The sequence below is a fragment of the Narcine bancroftii genome, chromosome 12, assembly GCF_036971445.1.
Source record: "Narcine bancroftii isolate sNarBan1 chromosome 12, sNarBan1.hap1, whole genome shotgun sequence".
Lineage (NCBI taxonomy): Eukaryota > Metazoa > Chordata > Chondrichthyes > Torpediniformes > Narcinidae > Narcine > Narcine bancroftii.
This window is the reverse complement of record NC_091480.1, coordinates 56,294,369-56,311,633: the sequence shown is the minus strand read 5'-3', so window position 1 is coordinate 56,311,633 and position 17,265 is coordinate 56,294,369. Positions and strand designations below refer to the sequence as shown.

At 47.4% G+C, this 17,265-nt stretch overlaps 1 protein-coding gene across 6 annotated transcripts in view; it reads left to right on the top strand.

The window, feature by feature from the left end:
• The window catches only part of LOC138747055 (bromodomain adjacent to zinc finger domain protein 2A-like), a 145,339-nt gene extending 130,551 nt beyond the window's left edge, over positions 1 to 14,788 (top strand). For 5 of the 6 annotated variants that reach the window (XM_069905943.1, XM_069905944.1, XM_069905946.1 and 2 more), the window contains 8 exons: positions 2,333 to 2,488; positions 5,829 to 5,986; positions 7,685 to 7,974; positions 9,383 to 9,518; positions 11,016 to 11,096; positions 11,444 to 11,664; positions 12,255 to 12,398; positions 13,424 to 14,788. In XM_069905943.1, coding sequence (XP_069762044.1) covers positions 2,333 to 2,488; positions 5,829 to 5,986; positions 7,685 to 7,974; positions 9,383 to 9,518; positions 11,016 to 11,096; positions 11,444 to 11,664; positions 12,255 to 12,398; positions 13,424 to 13,658 — 1,421 coding nt within the window. In that variant the 3' untranslated portion in view covers positions 13,659 to 14,788. The remainder of the gene's footprint in view (positions 1 to 2,332; positions 2,489 to 5,828; positions 5,987 to 7,684; positions 7,975 to 9,382; positions 9,519 to 11,015; positions 11,097 to 11,443; positions 11,665 to 12,254; positions 12,399 to 13,423) is intronic. The other variant, XM_069905945.1, reaches the window with a different exon arrangement.
• The last annotated feature ends 2,477 nt before the right edge of the window (positions 14,789 to 17,265 follow it).

The following is a 17,265-nucleotide window of genomic DNA, read 5'->3' as shown; positions in this document are numbered from 1 at the left end:
TGAGGTTACGTATGATACAATATAACTGGATACACAGGCTATACATTACACCTCAAAAGTTAAATAAATGGGACCCAACAGTGTCTGACAGATGTTTTTGCTGTAAAAAGGAAATGGGAACAACAATTCATGCAATCTGGACATGTGAGAAAGTGAAAAAATTTTGGGAAGATCTAAACCAGATATTAAATAAAATCACAAAAAGCAATATACCAAAAAACCTAGAGATCTTCCTCCTAAGTAACATAAAAAACAAAGAATTTGGACTTGATTTGGATGGTGCACAAAAAAGATTTGTTAGGATAGCCCTAGCTGTAGCAAAAAAATGTATTACGTCAGCCTGGAAATTAGAAGATAACTTGAGAATACAACAGTGGTATATAGAAATGAATAAATGTATTTCATTAGAAAAAATAACATATAATTTAAGAAATAATATTACAATATTTGAACAAATGTGGGAGCCATACATGAAACACAATAGAGAAAACCTACCGGAGACATCTACCACCTAAAATGACAGAAGGAGAAGGGAATGAAAAGAATTGACTCAGTGGAATTTCTTGATTATCTTTATTGAGTGACAACATTGTTTGACGGGTTTAATGTATCTTAGATTCTGAACTTTAAATGAATGGGAGGGGAGGTAGGGAGGGTGGGATGGGAAGGGGGGGAGAAAACGACACTATATATTTGAAATGTATGTATCTTGATCAATGTGGTTTATAGTGTGAAAAATAAAAAAATTTTAAAAAAAAAACAAGCCCCCTGCCACCATTCTCCCTCATTAATATTTGTGTAAAAGTCTATCTTATTTAAAAGTTAACCCCCTATTTTTAGCCAAATAGATTGGAATTTTCGATATCTTATATAAAAATCAACCCTAGTGTTTCACCTTGACCCTGTCCGCCTGCAGGCTGGCGTTCCCGACGCCTTCAGTGTGGATTTCTCGACTACCTACAGACTGGAGCTTCCGATGATGCAGATACTTCCCGCGGTCTCGACCTCTTTCCCCCCCCACCCCCGTACTGGTGTCCACTCTGACTTCCTTGCCAGTTCCCACAGCAACCTCCACCTCAGCAAGGCTTGGATACCTCTGCTGCTGGATCCCACAGGCTCATCCCCCATACCATCACTCCTGACTTTACCCTAAGTATCGCAGAAAGCCATGATTAATGAGCCACATTCTGCAGCCAGTGAGGCTGTGGTGGGGATGATTTTGCACGTCCCTGTTCGAAAGGGAAAGATTTTTGCTCCATTCTCAATGAGGGCCACATGGTATCCCCCCTGGGGGCTATAGGACATTTAAAGGGGTGGGACATACTGAAATTATTTTTGATTTGATGTCAGTAGGAGAGAAGTACGGAAGAAACCAACTAAACTGCTTTACAGGGAAGGGGGACCATAAACTTTGAGAGTCCTGTGGGGTAGGGGTGGGGAGTCCTAGCCGAAAAAAGGTTGAAGATGGCTGAAGAGTAGGTACCAGGTATTGGAACCAGGATGCAAGAGGATGCTGAGAGTGCTGAAGGGTCCTGATTGTGTCTGAGGTTTGGACCTGTAGCTCTGGATACGATGGTTTGGATTGGACTCTGTGCCGCAACAGAGGCTGGAGCCGATTCCACGGACACTCAAGGTCTCCGAAGGGACTCTCTTTGGCTTCCCTTTCTCTGACTGTAAGAGGCGCTTCAGGCAATTTCTGCCGATGGTAAATCTGTCTGCCTTACAGCAGGCAAAAGGCCATTTTGTGTAATATGACACTGTTTTAATGACATGACAACTTAAATCTTGGAGCAGCCAGACTCAAAGCTTCCAATTAAACCCACTACCATTGGTCCCTCCTCTATTGGGACACCGGTGGTAGTGTGGCTCTGTACAGTTACCATCTTTGCACTGATGGTAAATCCACCCACTTCAAATCAGATTGTCCATGAAGCCAGATCTGCAGAGCTTGGAAATGGAAGTTGTTGCCTGTAACGATGACGGTCATCACTCCTAAATTCGTTTGAAAATACATTAGCTTCCAGCAAGCCATTTCATGTGTCTCTCCAGCTCCAACAGTCAACAATCAAAACTTCTCGGGAATCTCCACTATGTAATTAGCCCATTCTCTGAAGACGTCAGCTCTCTGTGCTTGGCCTGTCACTCCTCCTGGATGTAATCAAAACCTGGGCATTTGCATTTGATTTGCAAAGCTGTGAACCTGCATTTTAAATGGTGCACGCAGGAGTTGGAGCAGACAGGCCACATCACAATGGCTGTGCCACAGCTGGAGGAGCAGAGATCTGGAACTGCACTCACTCACTAATCACCTGTAGGTTTGTGTCTTTTGTAGAGATGCAGAACGGCTGGTGGCACATTGGCAGCTTGGAGGAGTTAAATTGCCTGCTCAAAGCACTCCATCCACGGGGAATACGGGAAAAGGGCTTGCAAAAACAGATCCTCAAACACATGGACTACATTAATCAAGCCTGCAGCAGAGAGAAAACGGGTAAGGCTCTCTGCCACTTAACTGTTGTAGAGAATTGTACAAATGGAGCCATCGCCACAGTTAACATAGCAGTTAGCTCCACATTGTTACAGTGCCAATGGGGACCGGGACCAGCATTCGAATCCCATGCTGCCTTTAAGGAGTTTGTACCTTCTTCCCCAGTGTCTGCATGGGTTACCTCTGGGGACTCCAGTTTCCTCCCACCCTTCAAAATATACCAGGGGTTGTAGGTCAATTGGTTGTAATTGGGCAGCAGGGGCTTGAGAGCTAAAAGGGCCTGTTACTGTGCTGTAGGTCTAAATTTCAGATTTATTGTCAGAGTACATGTGCAATATCATATACAACCCTGAGATTCATTTTCCTGCAGGCGCAGCAGAATTACCACTAATGGGTAGTGCAAAAAAAATGCAGTGTATACATGTAGACAAACAAAGAACTATAAACTGATAACAAATGTAAACAAACTGCACAATCCAGAGAATAAAAACATCAATCATGTGCAGAAGTCAGAGTCCTTAAATGAGTCCCTGATGGAGTTTGTTGTTGAGGAGTCTGATGGTGGAGGGGGAGCAGCTGTTCCTGAACCTGGTGGTGCGAGTCTTGTGGCCCCTACACCTCTTTCCTGATGGCAGCAGCGAGAACAGAGCGTGTGCTGGGTGGTATGGATCCTTGATGATTGCTGCTGCTCTCCGACGGCAGCGTTCCCCGCAGATGTTCTCGATGGTGGGGAGGGATTTACCTATGATGTCCTGGGCTGTGTCCACTACCTTTTGCAGGGCTTTTATGCAGAGGTTATTGGTATACCCATACCAGACCAGTACACTTCTCACCACACATCTGTAGAAATTTGCCAGGGTTTCTAGTGCCATACCAAACCTCTACAAACTCCTGAGGAAGTAGAGGCACTGATGTGTTTTCTTCATGCTACCTTTAGTGTGTTCAGTCTTGGAAAGATCCTCCAAAATAGTGACTCCCAAGAACTTAAATTTGCTCACCCTCTCCACCTCTGATCCCCCTAATGATCACTGGATCATACACCTCTGGTTTTCCCTTCGTGATGTCAACAATTAGGTTTTGGTGACATTGAGTGCAAGATTGTAGTTGGTGCACCATTTGGCCAAGTTTTCAATCTCCCTCCTGTTTGCTGACTCATCACCTTCCTTTATACAACCCACTACTGTGGTATCGTTGACAGATTTGTAGATGGTGTTATTGTTGTACTGAGCCACACATTTGTAGGTGTGAAGTGAGTAGTGCTCCGGTACTGATGGAGCTTGTGAAGGAGATGTTCTCACCAATCCTCACTGATTGTGGTCTGGAGGTGAGGAAATCCAAGATCCAATTACTCAGTGGGGTGTTGAGTCCCAGGTCTTGGAGTTTGCTGATTAGTTTTGAGGGGATGGTGGTGTTAAATGCTGAACTGTAGTCGATAAAGAGCATCTTGATGAATGAGTCTTTACTGTCCAGGTGTTCCAGGATTCTCTTTGTGTGGAGCCAGTGAGATGGGATCTGCCACAGACCTGTTGAATTTAAATGTGCACCAAAATAATTCCCAAGAGTAAAAAGTGGCGTTTACTCAAGGAGAGAACACAGAACAGTACAGCACACGAACAGCCTCCTCATCTGCACCAATCATGGTGCCAGTCTAAGCTAATCTCATTTGCCTTCCTCTTAATACTCTCACACTAATCATCCGAGGCTCTCATACTACAAAACAATATTTATTTGTACATATGAATATTATCCTGCATGTGTCTAGCTTGTCTGTATATGTTATGTTTGGCTGTGTGTCTTGCACTGAGGACCGGAGAATGCAGTTTTGTTGGGTTGTACTTGTGCAATCAGATGACAATAAACTTAAATGCTGCTACCATCTGTTTCCATCACCTCCCTCGTCAGCCTGTTCCAGGTGCCCACCACTATCTACGTAAACCAACTTGCCTCGTGAATCTTCCTTAAAATTTCCCCCTCACGCCTTAAATTGTCCTCTGGAATGTGATATTTCCATTCTGGGAAAATATCTATTGACTAAATCTATAACTCTCTGAATTTTACAGCCTTTATCAGATCTTCCCTCTGCCTCCTGATGCTCCAGAAAAGGGAACCAAGTTTGTACGGTCACTCCTTTTAGCTAATAATCTCTCTAATCTAGGCAACGCCCTGGTGAAGCTCTTCTGCACCCTCTCCAAGGTTGCCTCCACATCCTTCCTGTAATGCAGCATCCAGAACCACACACAATACTCCAGATGTGTCCTCACCAGTCTTTAAATTTAATTTTTTTTTAATGTAGACATGCAGCATGGTAACAGGCAATTAGCCCGTGCCGCCCAATTAACCTCCAACCCCGGTACATTTTGAAGGGTGGGAGGAAACCGGAGCCACTGTGGTGGGGGGGGTGGGGCGGAATCCACACATACATGGGGCGATTGTACAAACTCCTTGCAGCGCGAAATTTGAATCCTGATCGCTAGCACTGTAATGGTGTTGCACTAGCCGTGACACTAATCGTGCCACCCCAGGAATGAGAATCTTGCATGATACCAGCGGTGCTGTTTTATACCACGCAACCTGACTTTTATACTCAATGCCCTGACCATTGAAGGCAGGCCATGTTGTACCACACTACCCACTTGTGTTGCCACTTTTGAGGAGCTATGGACTTGCTCCCCATGTTCCCTCAATACCCCTCAGGGTCTTGCCATTTACTATAATTGACTTCCCAAAATGTATCACGTCACACTTGTCCAGATTAAACTCTGTCTGTCATTTCTCCATCCAAATTTCCAGCTGGAATATATTTTATCTTTTAATAACCTTCCTTGCTATCCACAACTCCACCAATTGTTATATCATCTGCAAACTTGCTAATTGTGCCATCTACATTTTCATCTAAATCATTTGTATACAGTATAACCCCTGCTGTCTTGCACAGTTGGCATAGCACTCAGCACAATGTTGTTACAGCACCAGTAAACGGGGTCCGAATCCCGTGTTGTCTGTAAGGAGTTTGTATGTTCTCCCCGTGTCTGTTGGTTTTATCTGGGGGCTCTGGTTTCCTCCCACCCTGCAAAATGTACTGAGTTGTAGGTCAATTGGGTGTAATTGGGCAGAACAGGCTTGTGGGCCAGAAGGGCCTGTTACCGTGCTGTATATCTAAATCTAAAATCTATGGGGATCGGTAGATGTCAGATAAGTGAATTTTCCTGTTGTATTATGTGGCAATCAGAAGCTAAATGTCTGAGTGATTTTTCTCTTGACCTCACAGACAGTATTGAGTACACCACAGCTCTGCCTGGGGCTTGTTAGTATGATTTATCTCCCTCTTTCTCCTCTTGCTTAGATATCCTTTTCAGCACCAATAATGAGGAATGGCGCGTTACCAAGGAAATGGTGGAGAACTGGAAGCCTGAGAAGTGGGCAATTTTAGCTGACCTCGAAGTCCTGCAGTACCTTAAGGAACTGGAGCAGAGGGTGATATTGGCCAATCTGCAGGTGGAGGTGCTGACAAACACTGCAAATGGAGACCACTCTGGGCCTGTGGAGACTGACACTGGGCCAGTGCACACTACACTCGCAGCAGTCCAGCAATTCTGGGTTCAGGTCTAACCTCTGGTGCTGTTGGCAGGGAGTTTGCACGATGTCCCTGTGACTGCGGGTTTTTCCCAGCTGTTCTGGTTCTTCCCCCCCCCCCCCCCCCCCTTCCACCTAATATTCCAAAGATGTGCAGGGTTGGCAGGCGAATCGTCTCTTGTGTGCATGAGTGGTAGAACCTGGAGGCTGATGGGAACATGTGGAAGAATAAAATAGGAACAGTGTGAGAGAGTGGCCGATAGTGGGCACAGACTGGGTGGGCCGAAGGACCTGGTTCCTTGGGGTGTGCCACTCACGTTTTGACCATGAGACTTCCCAATTGAGTATCAGATGTTGGCAGGAGAGGCCATGAGCATGTGACCATGCATGTCATTACCAGGAGTACTGGGGGTGAGGAGGGTTTGGGGCAGGGTGGGTTCCAGAGTGTTCAGGGTGGCTGGCTGAACGAGAAAGACAAAAGGGGCCAGGAGAAGGAGGGGTAGTGGGGCTGGAGGAGGCTGCTGAAGTGGAGTGGGGAGGCGCGGAGGGCAGCGTTGCTTGGGGTGCATGTGGATCAAGTGGCATAGGGGACCGTAAATGAGGACTGCCAGCAAGAGCAAAGGATTCGACAACAGCGAGGTGAGTATGGGAAATGGGGAGGGAAAAGTGTGAGAGGCAGCAACGTTGCTGCTGGGTCAGAGGTTTCTGCAAGGGCCCAGCACGGCACCTACAGACTCGGCTGAGAAGCTGCGGAACAGCCACGGAATGCTCAGAGGCTGGGCAGAGAGAAGGGGGCACGGGTTAGCAGACAGCAAGAATTTGGGAGGTTAAGCTCTTCCAGAAGATCTCTTGGTGACCAAGTTGAAGGGTCAAGGTCATGGTCAAGAAACAAAAGGTGAGATAAATTGTAATACATTTAGCTCAATTGCCACAGCGAGGGTGTTAACAGCTTGTGGACTGTAGGGCTGAAGAGAGAGGGTGAATATTGTGGATCTGCAGCCATGGGGAAGAACCTGTTTGAACAAGACATACTACAATCAGGGGGTCTCATGAACATGAAGTAGGAGGACACTCTGCCCCTCAATCCTGTCCCCCCCATTCAATATCATGGCTGATCTATGATGGGTTTAACTGCCAGCTCCCCATAACCCTGAATGTTAGACATCTCTTCCCCCCCCCCTCCAAATATTTCCAATGATCTGGCAGAGAATTGCAGAGATTCACTATGCTTTGAGAAGAAATGTCTACACACCTCAGCTTTAAATTACCATGCTCTTGTAATAATGTGCCCTTCTTTGTGACCTTCCCACAAGCGAAAACATCCCGACGTCTACTGTGTCAATATAGATGTGTACTCTTTTGATCCTTTCATCCCCAGAATGAGCCTGGCGAATCTCCTTGGCACTGACTCCAATGTTACCAGATCGTTTTTAAATACAAAATTTTGTCCGTTGCGCTAAGTGTGATTCTAGCAACACAGACCGATAGAATGGAGAGCTGGACTTTTGTCACATTGTGCGGATTTCAAAGGACCATTTCAAGACCGGGCTCTCGCAGTTGAATGTGACGGGACTGTGGGAGGTTTGTTTCCTAGCAAGGTGTGAGCATTGTCTTTGATTTGTCCAGGGCTGGACCTGTCCGGACACTGATTCTACCCGTGACGGCCTGATGTACTTTGATCAGCAGTGCCTGACCTCCACTGATGGCAGAATGAAAGGCGAGGAAGAGATGGAACTTATGCGGAAAAGGAACAACCCCCTGGACTTGGTTGTGAGCCAGCTGGCAGCGCTAGAGTTGAACATTGAGCGGCGGTACCTGAAGGAACCGCTCTGTGCCCCCACCAGAGGCAAATGGGCGCGCATATCCACTTCGAGGAAAGCTGCTGCCAAGGGCAGCTGCTGGACTGAAACCAGCAGGTAATTTCACTGTCGTTACTTGCTCTGGGTCCTTGATGCACTGCTACACTCCTCTAGCTTGGATTTCCCGACTAGGTGTTGACCTTGAGGGCTCCCACCAGTTCCAAATGTCATGGGAAATCTCTCTGCTCCTTCTTCATCCAGGAGGACTTGTGGTTTGAAGCATTGATGGTGCCTTTAGGACCTGAATGCTCCCTGAAGGGCCTCACTTTTCAACCCCACCCCACCATAACCCTAGCTCAGAATTCCCCCGAGTTTCAGTGATGATTAAAATTGTCAGCAGGTTAGTCTTGGGGACCATTGTAGAGGGAGACAGGCTGCTGCTGAGTTGTCTCCCTCGCCAACTGATGATGCCATCTGTCAGATCTCTTGGGCAGCTCGTTGGAGCAAGGAAGCTCCAAGCTGGGACTGTATCCGTGTGGGATCTTTTCTCTCACATTAACCCAGGGAGTCTGAAGCCCACTGTGATGCGGCTGCTCTCCCTGGAGACCAGCATCCAACCGTGCTCAAGACCACACTTAAGCCAACAAACCTATTCAATAGGCAGAGTCTCCATTAGTGTTGCCCGGAGCCCCTTACAGTACAAGAGAAGGAGAAGCAGAAGAGAGTCCCTTCAGAGTCGCTGAGTGTCCGTGGATTTGCCTCCAGCCCCCGCAGCCTCTACAGCCGCACAGACTCCTGTTCGATCCATCGACCAGTCAACCTCCAGATCCAAATCCTCACTGCAATCTGGAAGCCTTCAGTGCCTGAGGCCCCTTTGGGATCCCTCAGCACCCTCTCGAATCCCGGTTCTGACACCTGGCTCCCATGAGCCTGTCTCCAGTAGTCCATGTGGGTCCCCTGACTATAAGTCTCCCTCAGCCTGTGTGGGTCCCTCGGCTGCTGAGCCTCTCCTTGGTATGCTACCTTGGTCCACTGCTGCTCCTCCAGAGTCTGCAGTCCCTTGTGTCCACTGTGAAGCACAGGCACCACCATCTTGGTCATAGAGGTGATGGTGAAGTTGTAACGTTGGAGAGAGTGTCTTTGGCCCACTAAGTCTGTGCTGTCCATCAAATTTCCTATCAATCTCCCCCACTTCCTCCTCATTCAACCACTCACCAACACATGGGGGAGTGGAGCGACATGATGGGGAATGTGGGGACTATTGACCCACTGACCCTGGACCCACCATCTTGGGAGGAAACTGGAGCACTCGGTGGCAAGCCCATGCAGTCACAGGGAGAACGTGGAAACTGCACCCAAGGTTGGGATTGACCCTTGTTCACTGGAGTTGTTCTGTGACCACCCCCAGCCCCCGCGCCACTGCGCCTCTTCATGTTCATGTTGGGGCGGTCGTTAACCAGATGGGTTATGTGTCATGGGCGGCAGGTGATAAACAGTCATTTGAGGGGCTTCCTTTGTCACACAGCAACGAAGCTCGTATTCTTCCAGGACTGAGCTTGTGGCGGGAAACCTTACTCAAGTGTACAAATGCTGCTCAGGTATTCATGTGCATCCACCAGCTTGAAAAGTCCATAGCTTGGGAGAAATCTGTTCTAAAAGTGGTAAGTCTAAATATCTTCGTAATTCATCAGTTTCATATATCTCCCTCTCTCTCTTTCTGGTTATGTATATTTATCAACAGCATCTACCTGTCTGCCCACCCCAGCATCTACATGTCTGCCCATCCCAGCTGCCCCTCTCTCATAAACTTGTTGTTTTAGTTAACAAAGAAACTGGTGGAGGAATTTCCTCTCAATTCTAGTATCAACAGTCTTTGTTTCTTTAATTCCCTACCAAAGTAGCAGGTGAGCTTGCAGTGTGCCTCCATTGCCTTCTGGTGACATTTCTCTTCCTCCCCCCCCCCCCACCCCCCACCCTCCCCCCGATCATGAGCTGTCCTTTTGATGGCTGAATGGCTGATACCAAGATCTTCCTGTGTCCTCTGCAAGAGATGAATCTGGTGAATGTGTCCCATTCCCTGAACAACAGCTGAAGTTTGGTTCTGTCTGAGGTACAGAGCACCAGCCTCGGTCTCTGAATATGTTCCCAGTATTGGACACTGCATCTTACTGAAGTCTTTCTGAAGAGCACTTACATCCAGTTCAGAGCTCAACTAATCACCTGCTCCACACAAAGGCTCCTTCCTTGCGCCTCCCCCCCCACCCCCGAGCCCTCCTGTGGTACGGTTATCTGGAATCTTCTGTGCCTTGACTGCGCGAGTAATTTTCAACTGAGAGACCGAGCAGTGGGTTGTGTGAAAATCCCAACCAAATGCAAACCCAAAGGTTTGCCCCATGACTGCAGAGATATCCTGCCTGATTATTGTCCTCTGTTCAATGCCAAGGGATGTTGGAGAGAACTACTGCGTTAACACAGCCCAAACACAGCAATCCTGGAATCTACAGCACAGAAATATGCCCTTCAGCCCTTCTAGTCTGTGCTGAACTATTTTTCTGCCTAGTCCCACTGATCTGCACCCGGACTGTATCCTTACATACCCCTCCCATCCATGTACCTGTCCAAATTCTTCTTAATTGTCGAAATTGAGCCTGCATTTCCTTTTTCAGGAAGAGTTGGGAGAGTGTACAAGTCAACTTGCCTGAGGAAGTAGCTACCATTGTCACTGAGTCCGTTCTTGATCCTTTCACATCTGGTTAGCTTTTTTAAGATTTACATTTAGACAGCCCCTTTCAGCCCACGAGCCCATGCTCTCTCAATTAACCTACAACCCCCGGTATGTTTTGAACAGTGGGAGAAAACCAGAGCCCCCAGAGGAAACCATGTAGACACAGGGAGAACGAACAAACTCCTTGCAGAGAGGGCTGGATTTGAAGTCCTGTCCCGATCGCTGGCGCTGTAACAGCATTGCTCTAGCCATGCTGCCCACAACTGTCGGTGACTCTACTTTGCCATTGTGAGGCATGCAGGCAGCCTGTTGGTGGGCTTGATGACCCAAAGTATCGCCACCCACTGGCTATGCATTGAAGTGGAGGTCACAGCAAATGGCCTTCTGCAGTCTGTGAACTGGGCACCACTGACTGGTTCTGTCTCGTTTCCAGGCGAACAGCCAGTCTGTGAGGTCCAGAGTGTTACGGAGCAGCAGCAAGCAGATGAGACCCAGCAGGCGTTCTGCAAGAAAGGTTTGTGTTGCTGACTGTTTGATGCAGAGTTCCAGCATATGCATAAAGTGGAAATGGCCAGGCATGTTGACTTCACTGTGGGGGAACAGGGGTCACCGTATGTTTGGGTCTCTCTATACTCTGGAGGTCACCCTGGTGAGTGTCGCTCTCACTAAGAGCTTATTTGGGTCACCGTGGCAGGCATAGAGTCACCATTGGATCACCGGGGTACAGGTGATCCCTACCCACAGTGAGTAGGGATTACCATGGTGGGCAGTGGGGTCACTGTGGATCACCACAATGAATGGGGGTGGGTGTCTCACACAGTGGGCAAGGGGGGGTCACTGATGGGTTTGCCTTGTTTTTAGGTGAACAACCAAGCTCCTGAGCCAACATTGTCACATACCCGAGGCAAGCAGAGAAGAGTTGGGCAATGTCCTGAAAACAAATTCCGTAATGCCAAGGGCACAGGGCACTGCTCAGGAAGAAGCAGGAAAAGGCACGGTTCTTCATTACCAAGGCAGACACCTGCTGCTAAGAGAAAGAGAACATCGATGATAAATGATCCAAAGGACCTTGCACTGTGCGAGTAAGTTCAGGCCTGAAAAAAGCCCTGCTCCCATCCGTCTGCCCCCTGCTGTCAGACTCCATGAGGAAAGCCCCCACCCCACCCCCATCTACAAACAATGGGGAGAAGGAGGAAATCAGGAATTTGGAGACCCTTTTTGTTGTTGAATGTTTGGACAAGATCCTGTCCAAGGCCATCACCAATTGGATCAAGTCTGTCTTGGGGAGGTAATCCACCCAGACCAACCTGCACAGTTTCGGGCAGGAAGGTCTCTGAAAGCCTCAGAGATAGCATTGCCTACTTACAGGATGGGGGCCTTTGGAGAGGGAATCCAGAATTGGATTAAACTGGTTTGCATGGACATCCGTAGTGAAGTCCAAATCAATGAGTGGGAAATGGATAGCTGGATTCAGGCAGGGTTTCCTGCTCACTCCTGGCTTGAAGGCCTGATTGACCTTCTCTCCGCCACAAACACAAGAAGTCAGTTCCAAATCCCACCACAATAAATTTATTTTCCTCATTAAGTAATCTAGGTTGTTCAAAACTCTGATCCAGGGTGTGTTCTGCATCCTGTACAGTTTGAGACTAACAGTGAACATTGCTCCCTGCAGGGTTATCCTCATGGAAATGGAATCCCACGAGGATGCCTGGCCCTTCCTGCAACCTGTGAACCCACGCATGGTGCCTGGCTACAGGAAGATCATCAAAAAACCCATGGACTTTTCCACCATCAGGGGCAAGCTCATTGAAAGGAAGTGAGTGCCACTTTAATGTCGGTGTGGTGGTTGGCTTTTCACAGGAAGAACCCTTTGTTCTTCTTGTCCTGTGTGCTTGTGATCAGAATGTATCAGACATCAGTAGCAATGGAGGACCTCAGATGAGCCTGGTATTTGGGCCAATTCATGGAAGGGGAATGTTTATGGAAGGCAGTAGTCTGAAGCCTGAGGTCTGTCAGGGTGGGACAAAACTGGCCCAAGTGGTTCAGCACCACAATGTGCCAAGAGACACCAGGGTGCAATAACCTGACCGCTCCCATGTGAAATGCATCTTGAATTCCAATTCTACCTCCCCTGTCACCTTCCAACCACTCCCTTGGGTGCTAATTTAGAGGTGACAAATGTTAGAAGGAAAGAATTGATTTTGTATTCTGGGATTTGAGGCCATTTTCTGAATGAGTCAACAGTAGCTTCCGTGGAACAAAGCTGTCGAATGACATCTTTCAGCTCTAGAAACCAGCACATAACAGGATAAAGACCAGTTTCTAAAAGATCCCTTCTCATTCTTCTAAATTCCAGCGAGTCCAGTCCCAGACGACTCAATCTCTCCTCATGGGCCAACCCCCTCATCCCTGGAATCCACTTGGTGAACTCCCCTCTGCATCGCCTCCAAACCCAGTCCATCCTTCCTCAAGTAAGGAGACTAGAACTGCACGCATTTCTCCAGATGTGGCCTCACCAGGACCTTGTACAGTTGTAGCAGAACTTCCCTGCTCCTAAACTCCTTCTATCAAAAAAGGCCAACATTCCATTTGCCTTTTTGATGGCCTGCTGCACCTGCAAGGCAACCTGTTGTGATTACTGCTTCTGTTAGGCCCGACCCTTCCTCCATGACCCTCTCGGCTTGGAAGCGCACACTTTCCTGATCTGCCTGTCTCAGCACCTGAATGGACAGTGGATTTGCCAAGCCACGAGTTACACGGAGCTGTGGAGTGAAACAGAGGGAGGGCTGACTGGTGGTTCTCAAAGGTGACTAACTGTTTGAAAATGGCCTCTCCGCACAGATACTCAAGCTGCAAGGAGTTTGCTGCAGACGTGCATTTGGTTTTCGACAATTGCTTGAACTTCAACGAAAGCGGTTCCAAGATTGGCAAGGCAGGGAGTGTGATGAAGAAGTTCTTTGAGAGTCGATGGGCTGAGTTTTATCTTTCTGGAGGTGGAGGTGCAAGTCGGGAACTGCCTCTCACCACTGCTGTCCAGTGTGGCTTGGTGACTGCTTTGGACTGGGAACAACATTAGTTTTGGCAGTTTCTCCTCGCTCTCTGGTTTGAATCCATGGTATTTAAAAAAAAAAAGAATATTTTTAATGTCCGTCTTAGATTTTAGATGCCAAGATTGAATATATGGAGAATGGAAATGACAATGAGGAATGTATCACAATGAGGAATCAACAATTGGTGTAAAGCACCATTCACAAAAGGGGGAGAACGGAATGTGTAACTCAGAACATAGCAAATGAATTATATTGTTCGTTGTAATTCCTCGAATTCATTTATTAGTGCCGACTGGGATTTAAAACTGCATACTCTCACTCCTGGGCTAGTTATTCCCGTTACTGTCACTCCAGGAGCTTTCACTTGATACGCAACCCAAGAGATTTACTTGTCTTCCCATCAACATTTTGATTGAGATGACTTATGAAGCCGCTTGTGATTTAGACTGCAGGTACGGAACGGCACAATCACGGAATTTTGCTGCGACACGACCATCTAAAAAGGAACATGCAGGAATTTGGAGTCCATTCCTGCCCCGCGATTTATCCTGCAGGACCCCAACAACTTTTTGGAGGAAGCCTGTGGTGTAAATTGTACCGGAAAATTATGTTGACGGTCATCCACTCAACTGCACGTCCAACCCCCAGGACTGTTGCAGGCAGTCTAAAAAGGCGCCCGGTGCGAATGACCACACGGGCAGTAATTATGTTAATTTTTTTCTGCAATTTTCCTGACATCGCAGTCTAAAAAAAACATTGTTTTGTCACTGGCATGGGCATGGCAGGCGAACATTTGTGCATTCTGAACCATGTTACCTTTTGCATTTGGTTGGGAGCTCGAGTTTGCATTCGAGGAAGTGTAGGGAAACCAAATGTAACTGCCAAATGTGTGCCATAGACATAATTTGACTCTAAGGTCTTGCAGGAAACATTCCCCCCCACCACTGCAATCCCCTAACGTGGCATCGGAAACATTCCAAACACCCGCAGGCTCTTTCTTCTGGTCTGACCCTCTTCACCGCCAAATTAACCAAACATGCTCATTCTCAAGTGCGATTTGCAAGTACAAAGTACAAAGAGTTGTAAGGGATGTATTTACCAGTTGGCTTGGATTTCAGTATGTATTTGTTATTTAGTAAATATTATTTATGTTTTATGTTGTAGTTTTGCACTGAACTACAGTACTGTACTATGTGTTCAAGGGGGGGTCTGAAATGATGGGTGTCCATTCTCAACATCAGAATGGCTCTCTGCAATTCCCTTTCTGTTGAAATCCTGGGACAACCATAACCATTACTGCAAATGTCGTTAAATTTTCGCCAAACAGGGATGAATATGAATGTCATACCTCAGACTCAACTGGTTAGCTATTATATTTTCTGTCGCTACATTTCTTCTCCACATTCTTTCTGACCCTGCCCCCCCCCCTTTAAAAATGACTGGGACTCTTATATTGAACCACATGCAGCATCCTTATACCTCCAAGCACTCACCTGCCAGCCTGCAGCAGCATTGCAAGAACTGCATTTATTGGGGACCATCTTGGGCGTTGTGCAACTTGGTGCCAAGTATGATGTGTTCTGTGGCGGATTGGTAGAAATTGAGGATGGTTTCGAAGGAGCAGTGAATGTGTGTGCAGCTGGAGATCTTGCAGGTGATGGCATATGCAAAAGACTGTCACCTGCAACGGAGTAAGTGTGTTTGTGATCAAAATCTTTCACCTGTTATACAGGGGAGACAAAGAAAAAAAAAGTAAAACACAGATGTCTGTGGACACCATGGCTGAGGTAAAAACGCAACGCTGGAGAAACTCAGCAGGTCAAACAGCAACGATAAAAATACTGTACATAACCGTTTTGGGCTTCAGCAAAGTTCGGACACCTGCCGACATTTTGCTCATGCCTTGGTGAAGGGCTCAAGCCCGAAATGTTAATTATGCATCTTTATCTTTGCTACATAAACTTCATTGTTTGACCTGCTGAGTTTCTCCAATGTTGTGTTTCGAAAGGCAAAGAAAAGAATTGCCTTTGGGTTTGTAAATGGCAGCTGACTGCTGTGCTGGACCCAGCAAAACAAAAAGGGGAAAAGCAGAGAGACCAGGTCCCCCACAGCACTACATTAACAATCTCCGCAGCCAGGCGACATGCAAAATGGGGTGAGGGTACATTCTCATAATTCTGCTAAAAATAAGGTAAAATCTCGGCAAAGGGAGTTGATTCCAATAAGGTGAAATCTTTGAATTCAATTAGGAAGAGTTAATGGAGACAGCAGTTAGGGCAGTCAGTGCTCTGATTCAGGATGTGGGAAATCTGCGACAGCACAACTGTTCCTGTTGACTACACCTGCAAGAGGTGCATCCAGCTGCAGCTCCTGGGAGACCATGTTAGGGAACTGAAGCTGGAGGTGGATGGGCTCTGGGTCATTCAGGAGGCAGAGGCAGTGGTAGAGAGGAGCTTCAGGGAGATGGGCACCCACAAAAGACAGGAGGCAATAACTGGGTGACTATTAGAGGAAATGGGGAGAGGCAGACAGTGCAGAGCACCCCTGTGGCCGTTCCCCTTAACAACAAGTCTACTGTTTTGTATACTATTTTGGGGAGGGGGTGGAGATTATCTACCAGCGATAAGTTGAAGTGGTCACGTCTCTTCCACAGAGGCTAGCCCCTCGGCTCAGAAGAGAAGGGGGAAAAGAAGAGAGCTATGGTAATTGGGATCTCATTGGTCAGGAGAGCAGATAGGAGATTTGGTGAACAAGATCGAGGCTCACGGATGGTATATTGTTTCCCAGATGCCAGGGTCAGGGACATCTCTGATCGAGTTCATAGCATTCTGAAAGGAGAGGGCGAGCAGCCAGATATTGTGGTCCACTGAATGTGAGGGCAGAGATTAGGGTAGAAGGACACAAGCATGACACTGTGCTCTGAGTTGGTGACGCAGGACAGGCAGGGGAGAAAGCATAAAGGTAGCCAGTTAGAGGGGGGGAGGAGGCTGCAGAGGGTGTCCACTGAGTCAGCGTGGGTAGAAGTCAGAAATAGGAAGGGAGCTATCACTGTACTGGGAATAGTCTATAGGCCCTTAAATACCCCCCCGGGACACCGAGGAACAGATAAGCAGAGATTTTGGAATGGTGCAGGAAATACAGGGGTGCCGTTATGGGTGATTTAAACTTCCCTAATATTAACTGGCACTTTCTGACAGCAAGAGGGATAGATGGGGCTGAATTTGTCAAGTGTGTTCAAGCACTCCTGACACAGTATGTGGACCAGCCAACGATCCCGTACTGGATCTAATTCTGGGTAATGAACCTGGTCAGGTGATGGACCTCTTGTAAAATGGAAACATGTTCAAGGGAGAAATCACAGAAATAATATAGAGGAAGTTTAAGGACCACTTGAGCAGGGTTCAGGATAGAGTTGTCCCTGTGGGACAGGGAAAAGAAAACGGTGGTTGACGAAGCAGGTGAGGCAGCTCATCGAGGGGAAGAAGGAAGCATATGCTAGATATAGGAAGCAGGAAAGGCTCATGAGAAATGTATGGTAGCCAGGAAGGAGCTTAAAGCCGCTTTTAGGTGTTCCGAGGAAGATAATGCACCTGCAGGCGTGGCTAGCGGAGTTCAGCTGGCACATTTAGGTGG